Source organism: Henckelia pumila, chromosome 2 (assembly GCF_033568475.1).
Source record: "Henckelia pumila isolate YLH828 chromosome 2, ASM3356847v2, whole genome shotgun sequence".
Taxonomy (NCBI): Eukaryota; Viridiplantae; Streptophyta; class Magnoliopsida; order Lamiales; family Gesneriaceae; genus Henckelia; species Henckelia pumila.
Window position 1 is genome coordinate 120,321,463 of NC_133121.1, and position 18,231 is coordinate 120,339,693.

The 18,231-nt window shown below is 38.8% G+C and overlaps 2 protein-coding genes and 1 long non-coding RNA gene across 3 annotated transcripts; 2 read left to right on the forward strand and 1 right to left on the reverse strand.

Moving 5' to 3' along the window:
- Position 1: 1 nt before the first annotated feature.
- LOC140884107 (uncharacterized) lies at positions 2 to 2,118 on the reverse strand. The gene is made up of 2 exons (XR_012150550.1): positions 1,883 to 2,118; positions 2 to 365 (listed from the first exon to the last, which is right to left on the reverse strand). It is a non-coding gene; the product is annotated as an uncharacterized lncRNA (long non-coding RNA).
- A 1,717-nt stretch (positions 2,119 to 3,835) lies between these two features.
- Positions 3,836 to 6,439, forward strand: LOC140883121 (uncharacterized). The gene is made up of 4 exons (XM_073289465.1): positions 3,836 to 3,968; positions 4,061 to 4,146; positions 4,620 to 4,764; positions 5,599 to 6,439. The coding sequence occupies exons 1-4, from the start codon at positions 3,867 to 3,869 to the stop codon at positions 6,097 to 6,099; spliced, it is 834 nt and encodes a 277-aa protein (XP_073145566.1). The 5' UTR covers positions 3,836 to 3,866; the 3' UTR covers positions 6,100 to 6,439.
- A 1,870-nt stretch (positions 6,440 to 8,309) lies between these two features.
- Positions 8,310 to 9,449, forward strand: LOC140878288 (uncharacterized). The gene has a single exon (XM_073281888.1). The coding sequence runs from the start codon at positions 8,310 to 8,312 to the stop codon at positions 9,447 to 9,449; it is 1,140 nt and encodes a 379-aa protein (XP_073137989.1).
- Positions 9,450 to 18,231: the final 8,782 nt, after the last annotated feature.

Genomic DNA, 18,231 nt, shown 5'->3' on the forward strand with positions numbered 1-18,231 from the left:
GTTAAAATAAAAAGACATTATTTATAATTATAATTATAAAAACATTAAATGTATAAACAAAATCTGAAGTATACAAATTTTAATTTTAAAGTATTGAAAGCAAGATTTTCCGGCCACAGCTAACCGGAACATTTCGAAAACTGCCGCTTTTAGTCCAATGCCTCTTACAAGCTTCACAAAAATAGCTTGGCTAAGACTTCTTGTAATATTGTAGTAACAAAACTTTGTATTTGTTGAACCACATATGGGACACTTCAAGAACTCTAGCTGCTGTTGCGGTTGTTGCCGCCGCATCGATGACGGTTTCTCCAACTTCGAAGTCACTCCTGGCTACAACAAAATCTGGCTCCAATCAACTATGCAAGCTGAAGAAAACCAAAATATATGAAGTCAAGACCAAACCATCTCCATCATTTTCAACACTGATCTCAAGTCCTATCTAAACCAAGAAAACCAGCACCGTTTTCAAGCCTCTAATGAAGTTAAGCTCGAGTCAACGTGGAAGAAAAATAATGGACAACAGTGGAGTTAGAAAGTGAGTAGACTTTAAACATGGTTAATAATATAAAAACAAAAATATATTCCATCCCACCATATGTAGACTACTTAAATCAAGGCATAAAGCCACGATCAAATGCAACTTGTTTCTCCAACATTTTAGTGCACTTTGCTACAATATACTATTCAAGAGTTCCCAAAAGTGCTAAATTTTTGTTTCTTTCTTTGTGTAGTTTTTTTCATTCAACACAAACATCAAATTCTTCATTGATCAATACACTTTGTATTTTCAATGAGAAAAAATAAGCCTTAATGGACTGCCCGCAAGTGGGATATTCCATCACCTAACAACATACTATACCTTTTGGTTGTATTTGAAGAGCTTGACTCATTGTAAGCGTACCAGAGTTTTTACTCCGCAAATGGAAGTGTATTTAACATAAAATGAAATGCAAATAACACCAATCTTCCCAAATATTTTCAAATGTTTCATAAGAATTTCACAGCACTCACATTCCAAAGCTTTGCAAACCCGTAGGCCATGCTGGTGAACACAAACTTTCCTTTACTGATGTGTATCTTCAAGTGAGGACAGCTCAATCAAGGATGAATCCATAATAAATGTACCACCAATATTCATATGCTAATTGTAGTGAAGTATTCTATGCTAATTTTAGTGAAGTAAGTTTTAAAACCTGGATGAAAAAGAAAAGATAATTCAAATGCTATGCAAATGCAAAAACAACAATCATCCTAATGCAGCAGTTCCACAAATCATTATCACAAGAAATGCTCATTGTCAAAGGCAGGAGGAATTCATATACTTTTTTCTTCTTTTTTTTAGAAAACCGAAACTAGATAATGATTGCAATTGTTGTGAACATCACCAGCCGATTCACCAAGCAATCACTTCTACATATAGACAGCAAAACTAGTGGAAAGAGCCATGATAACCAAGTTTTGGAGAAGACCAAAATGGGAAGAATATGATTGGCACATACTAAGAATAGATTACAAACTCCGCAGTTTCTGCAATGATGCTGAAAAATAGAACCAAAATCATTGTTTTAAACATAAATCCAGAAGGTTACATTACACCCATGACAAATCATACACACAAAAAAGAAAAAAATGCATGTTTTATATATCCGTAGGAAAGTATGATCATACATAGTAAATAACACATTCCAAACACAGAAAAATTAACAGAAACATAAGAAATGTGCATATAAGAAACAAGAGTACATGCCTTCCGCCTTCGGCACAAAAGCTGTGATATTCATATATGTTTAGCCAGGATAAATTCAAAAAAAATTCAAACAATGCAATTTTTATGCTGACCTATTGAAAAGAAAACATAAAATCAAATTATTTCTACATATACCAAGTATAGATCACAATCCACGAATTACGCCGAATTTGGAGTAAAATTGCATCGGCTCGCAAGGAATCTCTCGCGTACTTTAACAAACCAAATAGAAAACCAAGGGACGAGATTTCTTCTCCCAAACATTAGCTGTTGATTGGGCGGCGGCGGCGGCGGCGGCGAGGTGTTCAAATGATAGCAACTAGAGGAGAAGGAGAGAAAAATGTTAGGTCACGGGAGGGCGAACTAGTGTGTAATGGCCCATTTACCCATTAACCCGATTTATGACCCGGTTCACCTATTTTTTGACCCGCGTTTTTTCCGATAAAACACCAAAAAACATCTTTTAATTGTTTTTAAAAAAGTGTACTTGTAAAACACTTTTTGACAAAATTTTTTAAAAAACAATTTACAAAACTTTACTCAAACACATATTTTCAGTTTTTTTAACTTAAAAAATGTTAAAAACACGTCCAAACGGAGCTCTATATATATCTATATATTTTTTTTGAAAATGACTTGCATAAATAAAAATAACAATTTTCAAAAAATAAGGAATTGAAAGTTCAAAATCTTCGTTGAAATCCAAACTCAATCCCCTGGCAGTAAGAAGGTCAGTTGCGTGATTTATTGTACGTCGACAAGATCGAATGAACAATCTTTATGCAATGACAGTGTTTTTCCAATGTCCATGACCAATGAAGTATCGATCGGGTATGATCAAGACTATCATTTCCGCATCTAACTCCACTATCTTTTTTTTGTGAAAAAAGTCTAAAGGCAACGAGAATCCCTTCATAGATATAATGCATTTCCGTTATGTGAGGATCTAAAGTACCAGGAATACATGTAACACAGGCAAAAATGACAACACCATTAACAGTCCAACAACAATATAAGGTAGGGAAGGAGGAACTGCTGCACTGCATTAATTTTGATAATGGTATATTTGCATTTTAATACATTGGGGATAAAGGATTAGTATATGCTACATCGAAAGTATTTTTTCTTATATTTCAATGTTATCAGATCACCCTTATATTTTTTTGAAATTTGACATGTGTGTTGACGATCCAATTGTTGTAATTTGACCACATCATGAGAGAATAAATACTCCAAGTGTGATATAAAATAATCCGAGAGTGATATGACCCTCATTCTTTCTAAATTTGACCAAACTCATTTAATAAAATGACTCATGTTGGATAGTTTAGATACAGAAACTGTAACTTAAAAAAAATATTTAAATAAACCCAATTTTTTAGTTTTTTATTTAAAAAAAAAAACAGAGATAGTTTTGATGTTTAGATAAATGTCGAAATTATTTGTATTTAAAATTGTAAATAGAAGTAGAGCAGAAGCAAAAAGTAAAAATTATTGCTTTTAAAAAATATTTTTTAAAAGTGTTTTTCAAAAATAATTTTTTCTTAAAATTGTTGTTAAAATTTATAGATTTTTTAGACGTCTGCTTCTAAATAATAAATATTGAATTTTAAAAAAAATTAATAAAAAAACTTTTTTACATTTAACCAAAATACCAAATCCGCTTATATTTTTTTAAAAAAATAAAATATGTAGTGAGATTTTTTATTTTTCATTTGAAGCTGGTTTTGATGTTTCGTTCGGTAACGTCGATGCTAGTCCAGGGTAGTGCCCTTGGAAATGGCGTGACGGATTATGATTAGCCAAAATTAGTGAGGCCCGTGTGAAATTCACTGATTTTGATCAATCATGGGGTTATACGTTGTCCGCAGGGTAGTATCATTCGGGCAGCACGAACAAAACCGTTTCGTTACTACCCTGCGGACAACATGAATAAAACAGTCATTATTGAATTCAACCTAACACATAAATATTAACATGATTTACCATTCAACAATATATAATTAATTGTGTTTACTTGTAAAAATACAAATCATTGATACATGATTTTAGTATTATTAATGCAAGAATCTCATTAACCTTGTTTAAACCACGTTTGGGAGGGGTAATTCCGATCCCAATGGCGGCCTCGGCCTCCATCGCAGCTCTTCGTGGCCGCAAACCTTCTTGCAAAACATTCTCCTCCGGCACTACGATATGCTTGCCGCATTTCAAAGAAGCGGTGTTCCTCTAACCTCAAACTATTCTAATGGTCATTTGTTTAGATCGTTTATTGACCAACAATTTTGCTCATTCTTATTGCTCTCTGTTCAGGTATTGTTGCTCGATTGGTGGCTTATCAAAGCTGATTCCGACGCTTATGGCAAACGATTGGGCGTGGGAGGTTTCACTAAGAGTGGGTAAAACTTTGATTCTGTTTTAGTAATTTGAATTATTGTTTAAATGTTTCTTTGCCATTGTGTGTAAATTATTTTATCAGGATAAGATAATGTTTCCGAATTATTCTGAAATTTATAAGATTGTATTTCAATTTGGGAAATTAACTCGTGTACTCGATATCTTCTTCCTTTTGTTTTGATGAAGAAACATGTCAGTGGTAAACAAGGACTTCTTAACCATAGGATGAACATCCAGATCCATATATTTATAATAAAATAAACGAGACACATGCTTCTTTATAAGATGAAGAATCTACTGTTGTTCACATTTATTCCAGCGACATGAAGATAACTGCACATTTTAATTTTCAAGTTCACCTAAAGTTGGAAGAAGCCAGTAATTTAAGTTCATGATTCTTGACGATTTAGGATCTTTGTGAAATTATGCATGACAATCTCTAACATCTTTTATTTTTTTCGTTTTGGTATTGCAGGAGCCAAGGGACAAGGGGTTTTCTCTCTGCCCCAATTGTAAAGAGACATGATGCTGTTACCCTTCAGACAGCTGATGGCATAACCATTACAGTCAGTGGTCATCTCAATAGGTCTCGCACACTCGATAATGGATTCCCTCCAAAGGTATTTGAGTTTAAGTCTCTTTTACTCCCCTCATCTGAAAGTTTTCTGCAATTAGTGAAACACTAATTGGTACTTTTAAGCTGTGTAACGGAACTGATGAAATGTAAACTTTGTTCCCGTGAAATTGCCACCTGTCAAGACAATTGTTAGTACCATGTTTGCATCAACCAATAGATTGTCATTGTATCATTCCATTTCTGGCGCGCCATGTATAGTTTTGTATTACTTTTTCGACATCTTATTTATAAACCATGGTATCATGTAAAAGACAGATTTCTCTCCTCCTCTGTACTCTGTTTTAAGTTTTAGCTACGATGTTTAATGTGAAACACAACAGGATAACATATCTATACATTTAATAATTTTCTTATTCGAATCAAGAACGAAAAAGTGATTATTATTTGATGACTTAGATAGTGTTTGCGACCTTTAAAAATAAGTAACATGATCACTTATTTTTAAAGGTTGCAAACACTACCTTAGTTCGCCTTAAGCTGGATCTGCATGTAAGGTAAATATATGAGATTGATTCTAACTGTCTCTTTTTTTAAAACCGTGACTCGGATATATATGACGGATATATATGAAAATGCGTAGATATGACATTTGATTCAATCTGACATGTCTGAAAAACTTTCATAAGGCCGCATTTCTAAATGCCGGTACAAGTACAACCTTGGTCAGATTTTAGCAAGCTTCTTCTGCCCCAGCCTTTGTCAAATTATGTTCATTTTTCCATCTCTTTACCTGAACTTTCTAGTGAAAAAAAATAAATATTTTTCTTCTTTCAAATAGTTTAACATCTGTTTTTTCAAAATTCTTTTTTATTGACAGGTTTGCAGTGATTTTGTTATTGGGTTTCCATATTACTGGGAAGAGTTTGCCGCCCTATCTTTTGATAAACTCGAATCAACTTCAGCAAACTCAGAACAAGTGTCATCGGATGCTTTTCCTATAACTATATTCCGTGATATTTTCATCAGCAACCTAGGACATCACGAATCCAGTTTGGCGAGTAAATATATTTTTGATAATAATATACTACAAAGCACCGGTGCAGTTGCTTTTTCCAGTGACGGAGAATTGAATTCGAATAAAGCAAGCCCTCTCAATACAAAGAGCACGGTGTCCGCAAAGGATGAAGCTTTGTTGAATTGCATAAGAAGTAAGGCTCAAAGAAAACTCGGGGGAAGTAAAAACGCAGTCGTTGAAGAACGTCCGACGGATGTAAAGCGGAGACTCGTGCAAGAAAATAAAGATGGTGCTGATAGAGGAGTACTCACTAGTGGCCCCATGACAAGAAGTAGAAGCCGCTTTACTATGAGAACTGCATAGAATTAAGCAAAATGGATGAAGTGATATCAAGATTATTGCCCGGAAAATGCACGCTTTTCTTAAGGAATGGCACGGATAGTTTTTTGTGTTTGCATGGGGATGAGTTAAAGAGTGACCGATTACTGTTGTTGCGGCGCTTAAATGTTAGTGGGAGTGAAATGGATGGCGGTCCAATTTCAGTGAAATGAAGGCCATTTTATTCGAATTTTGTTGGATGTGCTGTGGGTTTTTAGTTTTGGATCATTCTGGCGACGAACTCTGTATAGCCTTCTTAGAGGGTTTAATGCATACGGCCCCCTTGCAAATGTTCTAATTGGCTCATAACCCTTCGTATTATTTTAAGTGGCTCCACGGTCTTCGCTTATTTGAAATATTAGCTCACGTGCCCCATGCTCAATTATAATATGTTTTTAATATATCTTAATTATGAATTGATAAATTTACCCCGGTAATATAATGTGTATATGCTTTAATATTCAGGCATTGATTACCCTTATTCAATCTCTTCCCTAATTTCACCCGACAAATTCTCACGCAGAAACCCTAAACTCGAACCAGATCTTGGAACAAAGATATTCGTTGATGGGATTCTGAATTTGAAGTTGGAAGTGTGGTGGACTAGGTAATCTTCCATTTCTTATTCTTACAAACAGGATATTATGGAGTCATCAGTTAATTTTGAGATGTGGGTTGGTGGTTTGTTTAAGATCCAAAGCGAGCCCGGAAAGCCGAAAATAGTTTATGTTGGGGGGCTTAAGCATGAATTTAAAAAGGTTGACTTTGATAGGTTTAACTACAGCAATTTATATGATATGTACCGTTTGTGTGGTGGTAACAAATTGAATGTGCGTTTTTTTTTTAGAATTTCTGGGTATGTAATAGAATATGGGCTTACAGGGATATCTGGAGACAAGGAAGTTACTGAAATGTATGATTTTTACAAGAACTTAGAAACAGTTCCAATTTGGGTTGAGGAGACCATGCCAGTTCCAGAAATGGTGATGGATCCTGATGGGAATGTTGTTCCTGCTAGTGAATTCATTCATTCAGGTCCAGTAGGCTACATTGAATATAGAAAAGAGTCTTCTAGTGGTCATTCATTCTATTCTCATGATGAAAATCATTCTAGGTCTTGTCATGTGTCACCAGAACCTCAACCAAACCCCCCTGTTTTATCACAACCTCAACCAAACTCTCATGCTTTTGATTTAAATGCTCATGAAATACCCGAGGTGAATACATGCTCTGGTCCTGCTCTTTCACCTCATAACTCTAGCCATGTAGAACATGAATTTGATTCATGTGATCAAGAAGATCATACAGATGTATCCCATAAAAATGGATTTAGTGACATTGATGAAGGTATTAGTGAGAGAAGTGAGTTTGATGACTCATCAGATGGAAATTACTCTATGTCAACTGAATATTCTGAATCTTCTTACTCTTTTGAATCTGATGTAGAAATTAATAACATTGGAGTTGAAATTAATGATGTAAGAGAGGGAGGGACTAAGGAAAAAAGTAATGACAAAGGTAAGAGTAAGGTTTGTGAAAAAACAAATGATAAAGGCAAGAGTAAGGTAGTGAAAAAAAGGAAGGTGGGTGAGTGTCATGATGATTGGGATAGTGATGATGGTGAGGATGATGAGTTGGTAAGTCTTGATGGATCAGGAGATGAGGGCCCTAGGCATCCTACATGCAGGGAGGGTCAAGATATGGAGAGATTTCAGCTTGTGGTTGGTATGAAGTTCAAGAATGCAAGTGAATTCAGAGAGGTTTTGAGGGACTACATGGTGAGACATGGATTTCTATTGGATTTTAAGAAAAATGAGTCCAAAAAAATAACTACTGTGTGCAAAAATGAATGTATTTGGAGAATTCATGCTTCTTTAGTTATGGGTGGGCCTATATTTCAAATAAAAACAATTACTGGGGAACATTCATGTGCTAGAGTCCGGGAAAACAAGTTTGCAAACTACAATTACTTGAGCAAAAGGATTGAGAAATTTGTCCAAGACAATCCTGACATAAATATTGAACAACTTAGCAATTTGATAGTAAGAGAGTGTGGGGTTGAGGTTAGCTACTGAAAGGTGTTGAGGGCAAAGAAAGCTGCCATGAAAAGAATTAGAGGGGTGGACAGTATACAATACCAGCTGTTGTAGGATTACTTGGAGACAGTGTTGAGATTCAATCCGGGCAGTAAGTTAATGATTAAGAGGAAGGAAGATGTGGAACCACCTACATTTGATAGGCTATATTACAGCTTGCAAGGCATGAAAGCTAGTTTTTTAACAGCATGTAGGCCTATTATAGGATTGGATGGTTGTTTTCTTAAGACAGTTCATGGAGGGCAGCTTTTAGTGGCTATTGGTAGAGATGGCAATGATAACATGGTCCCCATCGCCTTGGCAGTTGTCCAGGTAGAAAACGGAGAGAATTGGACATGGTCCCTTAGAGAGCTATTGGATGATATAGGAGGTTTGGGTGAGAATAAGTGGACATTTATTAGTGATAGACAGAAGGGACTTATTGAAGCATTAAAAGAAATTGTACCTGATTCAGAGCATAGGTACTGCTTGCGACACATGTACCAAAACATCAAGAAGAAGTATAGGGGAGTGGAATTGAAAGGATTGTTTTGGAAGGTTGGATGTACAGCAAATAAGTTTGATTTTGAGAATTACATGAAACTTATGGCTGAGGCAGATCCTAAAGTGAATCCCACTTATGAGACAGCTAGTGAATGGCTACAAAAAATCCCAGCAGAGCATTGGGCTGGAAGTTACTTCAAAACAGATTGTTTGAGTGATGTGGTGGTGAACAATCTTTGTGAGTCATTCAACAGCTACATCTTGGGTGCAAGAGATAAGTCAATCATCACAATGCTGGAATGCATACGAAACAAATTGATGAAGAGAATGCAACAGAAGAAGGCTGGAATGGAGAAATATGTAGGTGACATTTGCCCCAACATATTGAGGAGGATCAACAAGAATCAGAAAATTTCCAGGAGCTATTATGCATTCTACTCAGGAAACCAAGAATATCAGGTTAACTGTTTGTCTGCCCAATGTGTTTTTGGACAATATGTGGTTCACTTGAGCAAGAGGACATGTACATGTGGCATGTTCCAATTGTGTGGCTATCCTTGCTCGCATGCGTGCACATCAATTGGTCAAGAAAGACAGAAAATTGAAGATTTTGTCCACAAGTACTATAGCAAGATGGAATACTTGAGGACATACTCTCATGTCATTCATGCTGTTCCTGGACAAGAACACTATTTCAAAACTCAATACCAGCCTTTAAATGCTTCAGTTTATAGGAAACAAAAGGGAAGACCATAAAGATTGAGAAGAAAAGAAGCAGATGAAGGTGGTAGCATTTCAACAAGGAAATGACTGAAGCATGCTTGCTCAAGATGCTTGGAACTTGGTCATAATGTAGCAACATGTACCAATGAAGTTCATCCAAAATCAAAGTTTTTTAAGGTAATAAAAATGTAATTGTTAAGTTCTTTTCACATTGATATTGACAGTGTTTTGTGTGTTAGGTGCATGGAAACCCAGGGCAATCTCAGACTGCCTCTTCTAGGCCATCAAAGCAACATCCATCGTCTAGGAGACCACCAACAAGGGAGAAAAGTAGAGGTTCACAGCCTTCATCAGCTCAAGCATCTCATCACTCAAGACATCCAAAGGTAGAAACAAATTAATTTGGAATTATAATGCTTCAATTTACTAATGTCGAACAATTCTTCACAGGATAACCTTCAATAGATGGATACACAATCAAATTCTGAGCCACAAGCAGACAATGCACCATCAAATACTTCTGCAAATGGATCAACTGCTTCTGTGAAGGTGTATTCACATATGCTCAAAATTCGGTTCTTATCTTCTCATGTTCTATCTTCTAAAGCACTTTTTGTACATTAGAAAATGCAGAATTTGAATAGAAGAGTGCAAATGAGTCACTACAGCAGAGCAATGGCCAATGCAAGTGCAAGGATCAGGACAAGTGCAAGTGCTTTGGGAGGGGCAAGTGCAAGGGCAGGTGCTAGTTCAATTGCAGGTGCAGGTGCAGGTGCAGCTGCCAATGCAGGAACTCAAGCAACAAGTGCAAATGTTGATGCACATGTTAGGACAAGTTCCAGTGCACATTCTGCAGAAAAATAGGGCTTTTAGTTTGGTGTTTATCAGGAAATTTAGAGAAAATGTCCTCTAATTTAATGTTTTGTATTTTGGTTTAATGGAAATTGTTGAAAACTTTGACTCTAATGATAAAAACTTGAATATGATGTCTTTTGGTTTTGTTAAGTGTAATTGAGCTTGTGGTTTCTGAATTGTATTGAGATTGTATTGAGCTTCAGTCCTTTATTTTATATTGATAACACTAATGCAGTAAACAAAAACTTATCAACACAATAAACATAATTTTGATCTCATTCATAACCAAATACAGGAGCAAACAATCCATGACCAAATGCATACGATACTGGAATTCTCCCATACTACACCAAAATTCTACCATAACTAAAACTCCAGTACTTAATACATCAAAGCACATGATAACTACCAATTACATGAACACACTATCACTTAGAAAGAAGGCCGATGAGCACAAGGAAAAGCAAGTCACAGGCAACCCAGGAAACATGCACATAACCAGTGACCGATGGATCTTGCATCAATGCTGGCTCCTTGGAGTTAGCTTCGCCATCTTCAGGAGCCTTGACTCTAGTTTCAGGACAACTGAAACTGCTGCAATTAGTCTCCCTTGATTCTTTTTCGCCACCATTTGGTACCAACGTGTGTGTCTCGGGCTTGTACCATCCAAAGAACCCACAGTTGTTCAATGTACAACTATAATACAACATACCTTTTGATTTTTTTCTCTCGGACATCACAACCTTAATTTCTGCTCTCTTGTTGCAGGCACACAGTGGAGGAATCGGATACCTTAAGTCCAACATGGGCTTCTTGGTTGAATTAAATGGAGCTTTGGATTCCATGGCTTTGACTGGTAAAGTGAGAATGAAAAAGACAACGAAGGGAGATAAGAAAAAAAACCGAATAATTGATTAAAATAAATGAGGGGAGGGGCATTTTAGGAATTGAATATAAAAATATGGGTAACATACAAGCACTATAGTAACCCAGGTTCCATTTTAAGATAATAATATATTAAACATGATTAAGGGTTAGTAATTTCGGAGTATTATTGGACTTCGAAAGAGAATTTGGGCTTTTGACTTTGGGCCAGATCGGAAGCTCCGAACCCAGATCAGAAGTTCCGATCCTAGCCACTTCGGAAGCTCAGCGGAAGCACAGAGATCGGAAGCTCCGATCCTGGAACGGAAGTTCCGATCTCCAGCTGCCAGCAATGCTCGATGACTCAGCCACGAATTTTGACAAGTGTTGAACGTAGAGCAGATCGGAAGCTCCGATCACCCGATCGGAAGTTCCGATCCCGACGTGTCACACATGCATGCAATGAGCTGGATCGGAAGCTCCGATCCTGAAATCGGAAGTTCCGATCCTGGCCGGGAATTTTGCCTATAAATAGGGCTTCTCAGATTCATTTCTAAATACGAATTCCCGAGTTTCCTTCTACAGTTATATAATGTGAGATATACACTTGAGGGTTCTATCGGTTATAATAGAGGTTCTGGAATAACCAAGGTGTGGTTATAGTCATCCGGGACTAGCGACTCCAAAGGGCTAACTACGGACGAAGGTATGGTCCGGGAATCTATTTAAGTTTTGGGAGTACTTATTAGCTTAGTTAAGGCTTATAGAATTTATGTAGTGATACGGTGAACTTTTGAATATAGGCTTGGAACCTAGAATCTTACTATACTTGAACTATCATAGAGGTATGTACATATTGACTGAGATTGCCAGCGAGTATACATGTTTATATGTTGCATTTTATTTGGCATTATTATATGGCATGATATATGATTTACCGCTTTCTATATTCATATGTCATGTGCATATACACGTTGAGCCTATACCTTGTTATACCTGACTATAGAGCCGCTCAGCTCTATATTCGATAGTCTGTCACTGAGAGTACCGCGACGGCGGGGGCATTTATGTTTGTCTACTCTGGTGTACTAGACGAGTGTGGTTGCACCCAGAGGTTGATCCATGCGGTGGCAGCACTCATGTGGCGCCGGTTCTGAGCATGATTTTTCAGATGACCCTGTACCAGTCATCATGTTGCATGCATTATATACGTATGTTTACTCATGTCTATGTACTGGGCGTTAGCACTCACGTCCTAGTTGTTATCTTGGACACCATATTTCATGGGGCAGGTCGCAGGATGGACGGAGCTGGTAGTTCAAGGCAAGACTAGGGAGCAGGAACCTTGAGGATTTTATTATACAGTAGGATTCGATATAGCTGTATAATGTTTACTATTTAAGCTTTCGATTTGGTTGTATCACTACAGATTTAAGCCTGGATTATGTTACTAAGCTGATATATAAATTATGATTATGTTTCCGCACGTTTTTACTCTGTTAAGTATTTTTCTGTATTAAATTTAATACATTCTATTAGTTTCCAGTTAGTAGGTGATTCCATGCAGGGTCGCTACATTTTTGGTATCAGAGCATGCTTAGATTTTGGGATTAGTACTTGGGATTTAGATTAGTCTTGAGTAATTCTTGCGCATTTGGGATTTTAATGTGCAATTCTTTTCAGGATATGGCTGACGAGAGTCATGGTAGTGTTGGCCAGGGAGGTGGTCATCATCATCGTCGCCATCATCATCATGATGATAATCATCGTCATCATGAGGGTAGACGTTGCTACTCTATCAATAAGTTCATGCAAGTAGGACCGAAACCTTTGGTGGGAGGCGAGAATCCTGAATAGGCGAGGAGTTGGATGTCTAAACTCGAGAGTACTTTTCGTGCTTTTGATTGTACTGAGGATCAGAAACTGAAAGTTCTAGAATTCGTTCTAGGGGATCGAGCACATTTTTGGTGGGATGCCAAGGCTGCTCAGGCACGTACTGAGAGAGAACAGGTGACTTGGGGGGATTTTTGTTGGGAGTTTCAGAAATTGTATTTTCCTCCGGCTGTTCGCCAAGCACGATCTATGGAGTTGCTTACTCTGAGGCAAGGATCAATGACTATTGATCAATATCAGCAACGATTTCTTGATCTGCTACCTTTCAGTCCTCATATCAATGAGAGTGATGCGTCGAAATATGATATTTTTCTACAAGGTTTGAACCAAGATATCTACTCTCAGGTTGTCGTTTGTGATGACCCGGTATCTTTTGAGACTTTGGTAAACCGTTGCCGTCTTGTGGAGACTAGCAACAGGCAGGCACAATTGATGATGCCAGGACAGCCTAGTGGATCTTTTGAGCCTCGAGCTCAATCTGTTGTGCAATCTGGAGCTACGTATTCTTCTACTCCTACTACTTCATCTGGATCTCGTGGTTCACGAGGTATGTTCCGTTTTGGGAAGAAGAAGAAGAAGGAGGAATTTTGTAGCCATTGTGGAGGGAAGCATCCTGCAGCTTCATGTCGGAGAGCTACTGATGCTTGTTATATTTGCGGTCAGCAGGAACATCTGCGGAGAGATTGTCCTCAGCGCATGGGTTCTGCTAGTGGATCGGGATCACAAGTTGGATCTCAGGCTTCTATTGTTCCACGTCAGCAGTCACCACCACAGAGTTCTTCTGGTTATCGTCCCCAGACTCAAGGGCAGGTGTTTGCTCTGTCTCAGAAGCAGGCTACAGAGGGAAGCGATCGCATGTTGGCAGGTACCTTTCTGTTATGTGGTATTCCTGCACTTGTATTAATTGATACTGGAGCATCGCATTCCTTTATTTCTAGTCGCTTTGTTAAGAGACATAGATTACCTTATGTATCATTAGATATGGATTTAGTTGTATCTACTCCATTGGAGCAAGAGATAGTAACTAAGCGTCTAGTGATGGGTTGCCTTATGGAGTTTGAGGGTAATATGTTAGCAGCTAATTTGATGATATTAGCGATGGCAGATTTTGACTGTATCTTGGGAATAGATATGCTGACTTTGTATCACGCTACTGTGGATTGTTATCAGCGTCTGGTACAGTTTCATCCGATTGAGGGTGATAGCTGGTATTTTTATGGTGAGGGTGCGCGACCTCTGATGCCACTTGTTTCGGCTCTGAAGGCATGTCATGTCTTGGAGTCAGGTGGGGAGGGCTACCTCATCTATGTAGTTGATATATCCACGAGTAGTACGGGTATTGATCAGTTACCGGTTTTCAGCGAGTTTCCTGACGTATTCCCTGATGAGATTCCTGGTTTTCCTCCGGTGCGAGAGGTTGAATTTGGTATTGATTTAGTACCAGGAACTACGCCTATATCCCGAGCACCTTATCGTCTAGCACCTTCAGAGATGAGGGAATTGAAACAGCAGTTACAGGATTTGCTTGATAAGGGATATATCCGTCCGAGTGTTTATCCATGGGGAGCACCTGTTTTATTTGTCAAGAAGAAGGATGGATCGATGCGATTATGTATTGATTATAGGCAGTTGAATCGTGTCACCATCAAGAATAAGTATCCTTTGTCGCGGATTGATGATCTGTTCGATCAATTACAGGGTACTTCTGTTTACTCGAAGATAGATATGAGATCTGGATACCATCAGATGCGGGTACGAGACTCAGATATATCTACGACTGCTTTCAGGACCAGATACGGGCATTATGAATTTCTGGTGATGCCATTCGGTTTGACGAATGCACCGGCAGTCTTTATGAATCTGATGAATCAGATATTTCGAGAGTATCTGGATAGATTTGTCATCGTCTTCATTGATGATATTCTTGTCTATTATCATGACAAGGATGAGAATGCACAACATCTAAGGATTGTTTTACAGACGTTACGAGATAAGCAGCTGTATGCGAAATTGAGCAAGTATGAATTCTGGCTTGATCGGGTAGTGTTTCTCGATCATGTGATTTCTAATAAAGAGATATCTGTTGATCCTAGTAAGATAGAGGCAGTGCTGAACTGGTCTCGTCCGACGACGGTTGCTGAGATTCGTAGTTTCTTGGGTCTAGCTGGATATTACCGTCGGTTCATCGAGAATTTTGCACAGTTGGCAAGGCCTTTTGTGAGACCTCGGTTCTAAACAACAATTAAAGGAGTAATTCAATAAGTAAGCAATTAAAAGCCAAGAACATTTTTTTTTAAAATAGGACGCGCGGGCGCGCCGCTTGAGGCGCGGGCGCGCCTGAATCTCTGCCCAAAACTTCCGAAATGAAGTGCGGGATGCGCGGGCGCGCATGACCTGCTGAATTGGCTCAAAACAAGCCTCCAAAAGTGCAATAACATAACCAAAAGTACTCTAACATGATCCAACTAATATATATCCAACAACATAGCATTTAAATACATAAAAGTGAAGAACACGCATCGATACTAGCTATTACAAGCCGAATACAGAATACAAAAGTTCTAACCACAAGCAAGACCACTTCCAATCCAAGTTCCAGTTCTTAACATGCTTCAAAACATAAACTAGATTGTCATGCTAACAAGACTTCTAAACCGAGTCTCACTTCTACATCATTCCCTCAAAGCTAACCATGCCTCTTCTGACTTGATCCTGCCCCACCTGTTGCCAAGTACACATACAAAACAAAGCAACAGCCGGATAACCGGTGAGAATGATAATCCCAGTAAAAGCAACATACAAGTAATACAACAACAAACATGCTTTCAAAACAACAACAAAATCAATAACAACGTAATGAAAGGCATGTCTTTAAACCGGGATATCAAATCTGATAAACGAGGGATTTCTGTTGTGCTTTTGGGATCCCGAGGATGAGATCACGTAACCACTCACCGACTCTTCCAATCGAGGTGGTGCCACGTATCCCACTCCTCTAGACTTTGAGCAACTATAATGAGTATGCTAGCACTAGGCGAAATGACTACGACTAGGCCACTCAATTATAGTTCCCAAACGTCTAAACAAAAAGGGCTATTCTGCCCGCTGAAATCAAATTTGGCTCAAGATGAATGCATAACAGAATATAAAACATAGCCATATAATAAAAGCTCAAGCAATTCAACAAGACACAAGTTCCTCATGCTAGAACAAGTGTAGATGCAAGTATGTGCTTTTAAGGGAAACTCGAGAACCAACTGTCCCGAGTATGCTATCCCGCTATCGATGACTGCTTTTACCTTTCAAGGCAGTAGTTCCAACTTCTGGGAAGCTACAACAAAATATTGTATCAAAGTCTAACCAATCTAAACAACAACAAGGCTCAAGGTATCTTCATCCAAATCTCTGAAACGAACAAATGCTGTTAACCTTGGGCTTGACAAACTCCAAACGAATCTGTTCAGATACAAATCAAAGGTCAATAACCATGATCAACTTACAAGCCAAGTTCAACAACTCAAAAACGGTTCGAAATCCCAAAACTCAAACCGACGGCATAACGGCTAAAAACTGAACAAACCGGAAACGCAGACAGCAGTTTAATACCGATATAATCTCATAACAATGCTAATACAACAACAACATGGCAATCCCAACAAATCTCAAAACTCAAACTTTCGAAAATGGCTTCCAAAAATCACAACAAATCCGAACGTCGCTCTAATTCAAAACCGACAGATAATAAACGATCAGAACTCTGCCAAGAACAACATACTAGAATCTAGATCGATTCTAACAACCTCCGAAAAACAAAACATATCTGATCGGAGAAATACTTACGGTATAACGGAGCTCTCACTGCAGTGATCACTAATCTGCCTTCAGAAATAAATTCAAACGGCCGGATCGAGCTCGGACTGAAATCAGAAAGCTTGGAAGCTCAATGGGGCGTCTTCAATGGAGGATGCGTGCAAGGGGAAGGAGAGGGAGAGAATGGACCAAGTCAAACTAGACAAGATAATATATAAAATCCATTAATTGCGTTTTAGTCCCTGAAAAATCCAATTTTTGCAAAAAGGACCCTGATCAAAATCAAGTCGGCTCGCGAAATCTGCAATCTCCGATTAACTCAAATAAACTCATTTAAGATAAAAACGGGGCGTTACAATTCTCCCCACTAAGAAGAGATTTCGTCCTCGAAATCAACGAGAACCACAATTCATAAGATAGAATAAAGAACTAAAGACAGTAAGAAGAACTCACGTCATCCGAATAACTCCGGAAATCGTTGTCTCATGTCAGACTCTGTCTCCCAAGTCGCTTCCTCGATGCCGTGAAGGCTCCACTGCACTTTCACCAACGGAATCGACTTGGTCCTGAGTTGTTTCTCCTTCCGATCAAGGATCTGAATCGGTCGCTCAAAGTAGCTCAGAGTCTCGTCTAACTCGGCTTCGTCAGGCTGAAGGATATGAGAAGGATCTGGATGATACTTTTGCAGCATAGAGACGTGAAAAATGTCATGAATACCAGATAAAGACGGAGGAAGTGCAAGCCTGCAGGCAAGATGTGACGCCCGGGGCTGAAGAGGCAGGGAGTGATCGCCGGTGCCAAGAGGTTGCACGGACAATGAGCGGCTCCTGGTAGGCTTCTAGGCGGAGGGAGACATGAATAAACCGATCCCGTGCCGGAATGAGAGGGGATTCTGAGACTGTGTAGGTATGGGACTACATAGTTGAGGAGGGATTAAAAGATTTCATATGTACTGCTCATATCAAGAAGGTGCATCTTCTTTTCGGAAGCTCATCACATAAGAACTCCAAAGTTAAGCGTGCTTGACTTGGGGCAATTATAGGATGGGTGACCCCCTGGGAAGTTTTTCAGGGTGCGTGTGAGTGAGGACATAAGCACGCTGAAAAGACCCGTCTTGATACAGTGGGTCGTTACAAATGGTATCAAAGCCGACCTCTCTTAGTACGGTATGGTTCGGGGACGAACCAAGCGGAAGCTGGTGGGCATGTGACGCCCGGGGCTGAAGAGGCAGGGAGTGATCGCCGGTGCCAAGAGGTTGCACGGACAATGAGCGGCTCCTGGTAGGCTTCTAGGCGGAGGGAGACATGAATAAACCGATCCCGTGCCGGAATGAGAGGGGATTCTGAGACTGTGTAGGTATGGGACTACATAGTTGAGGAGGGATTAAAAGATT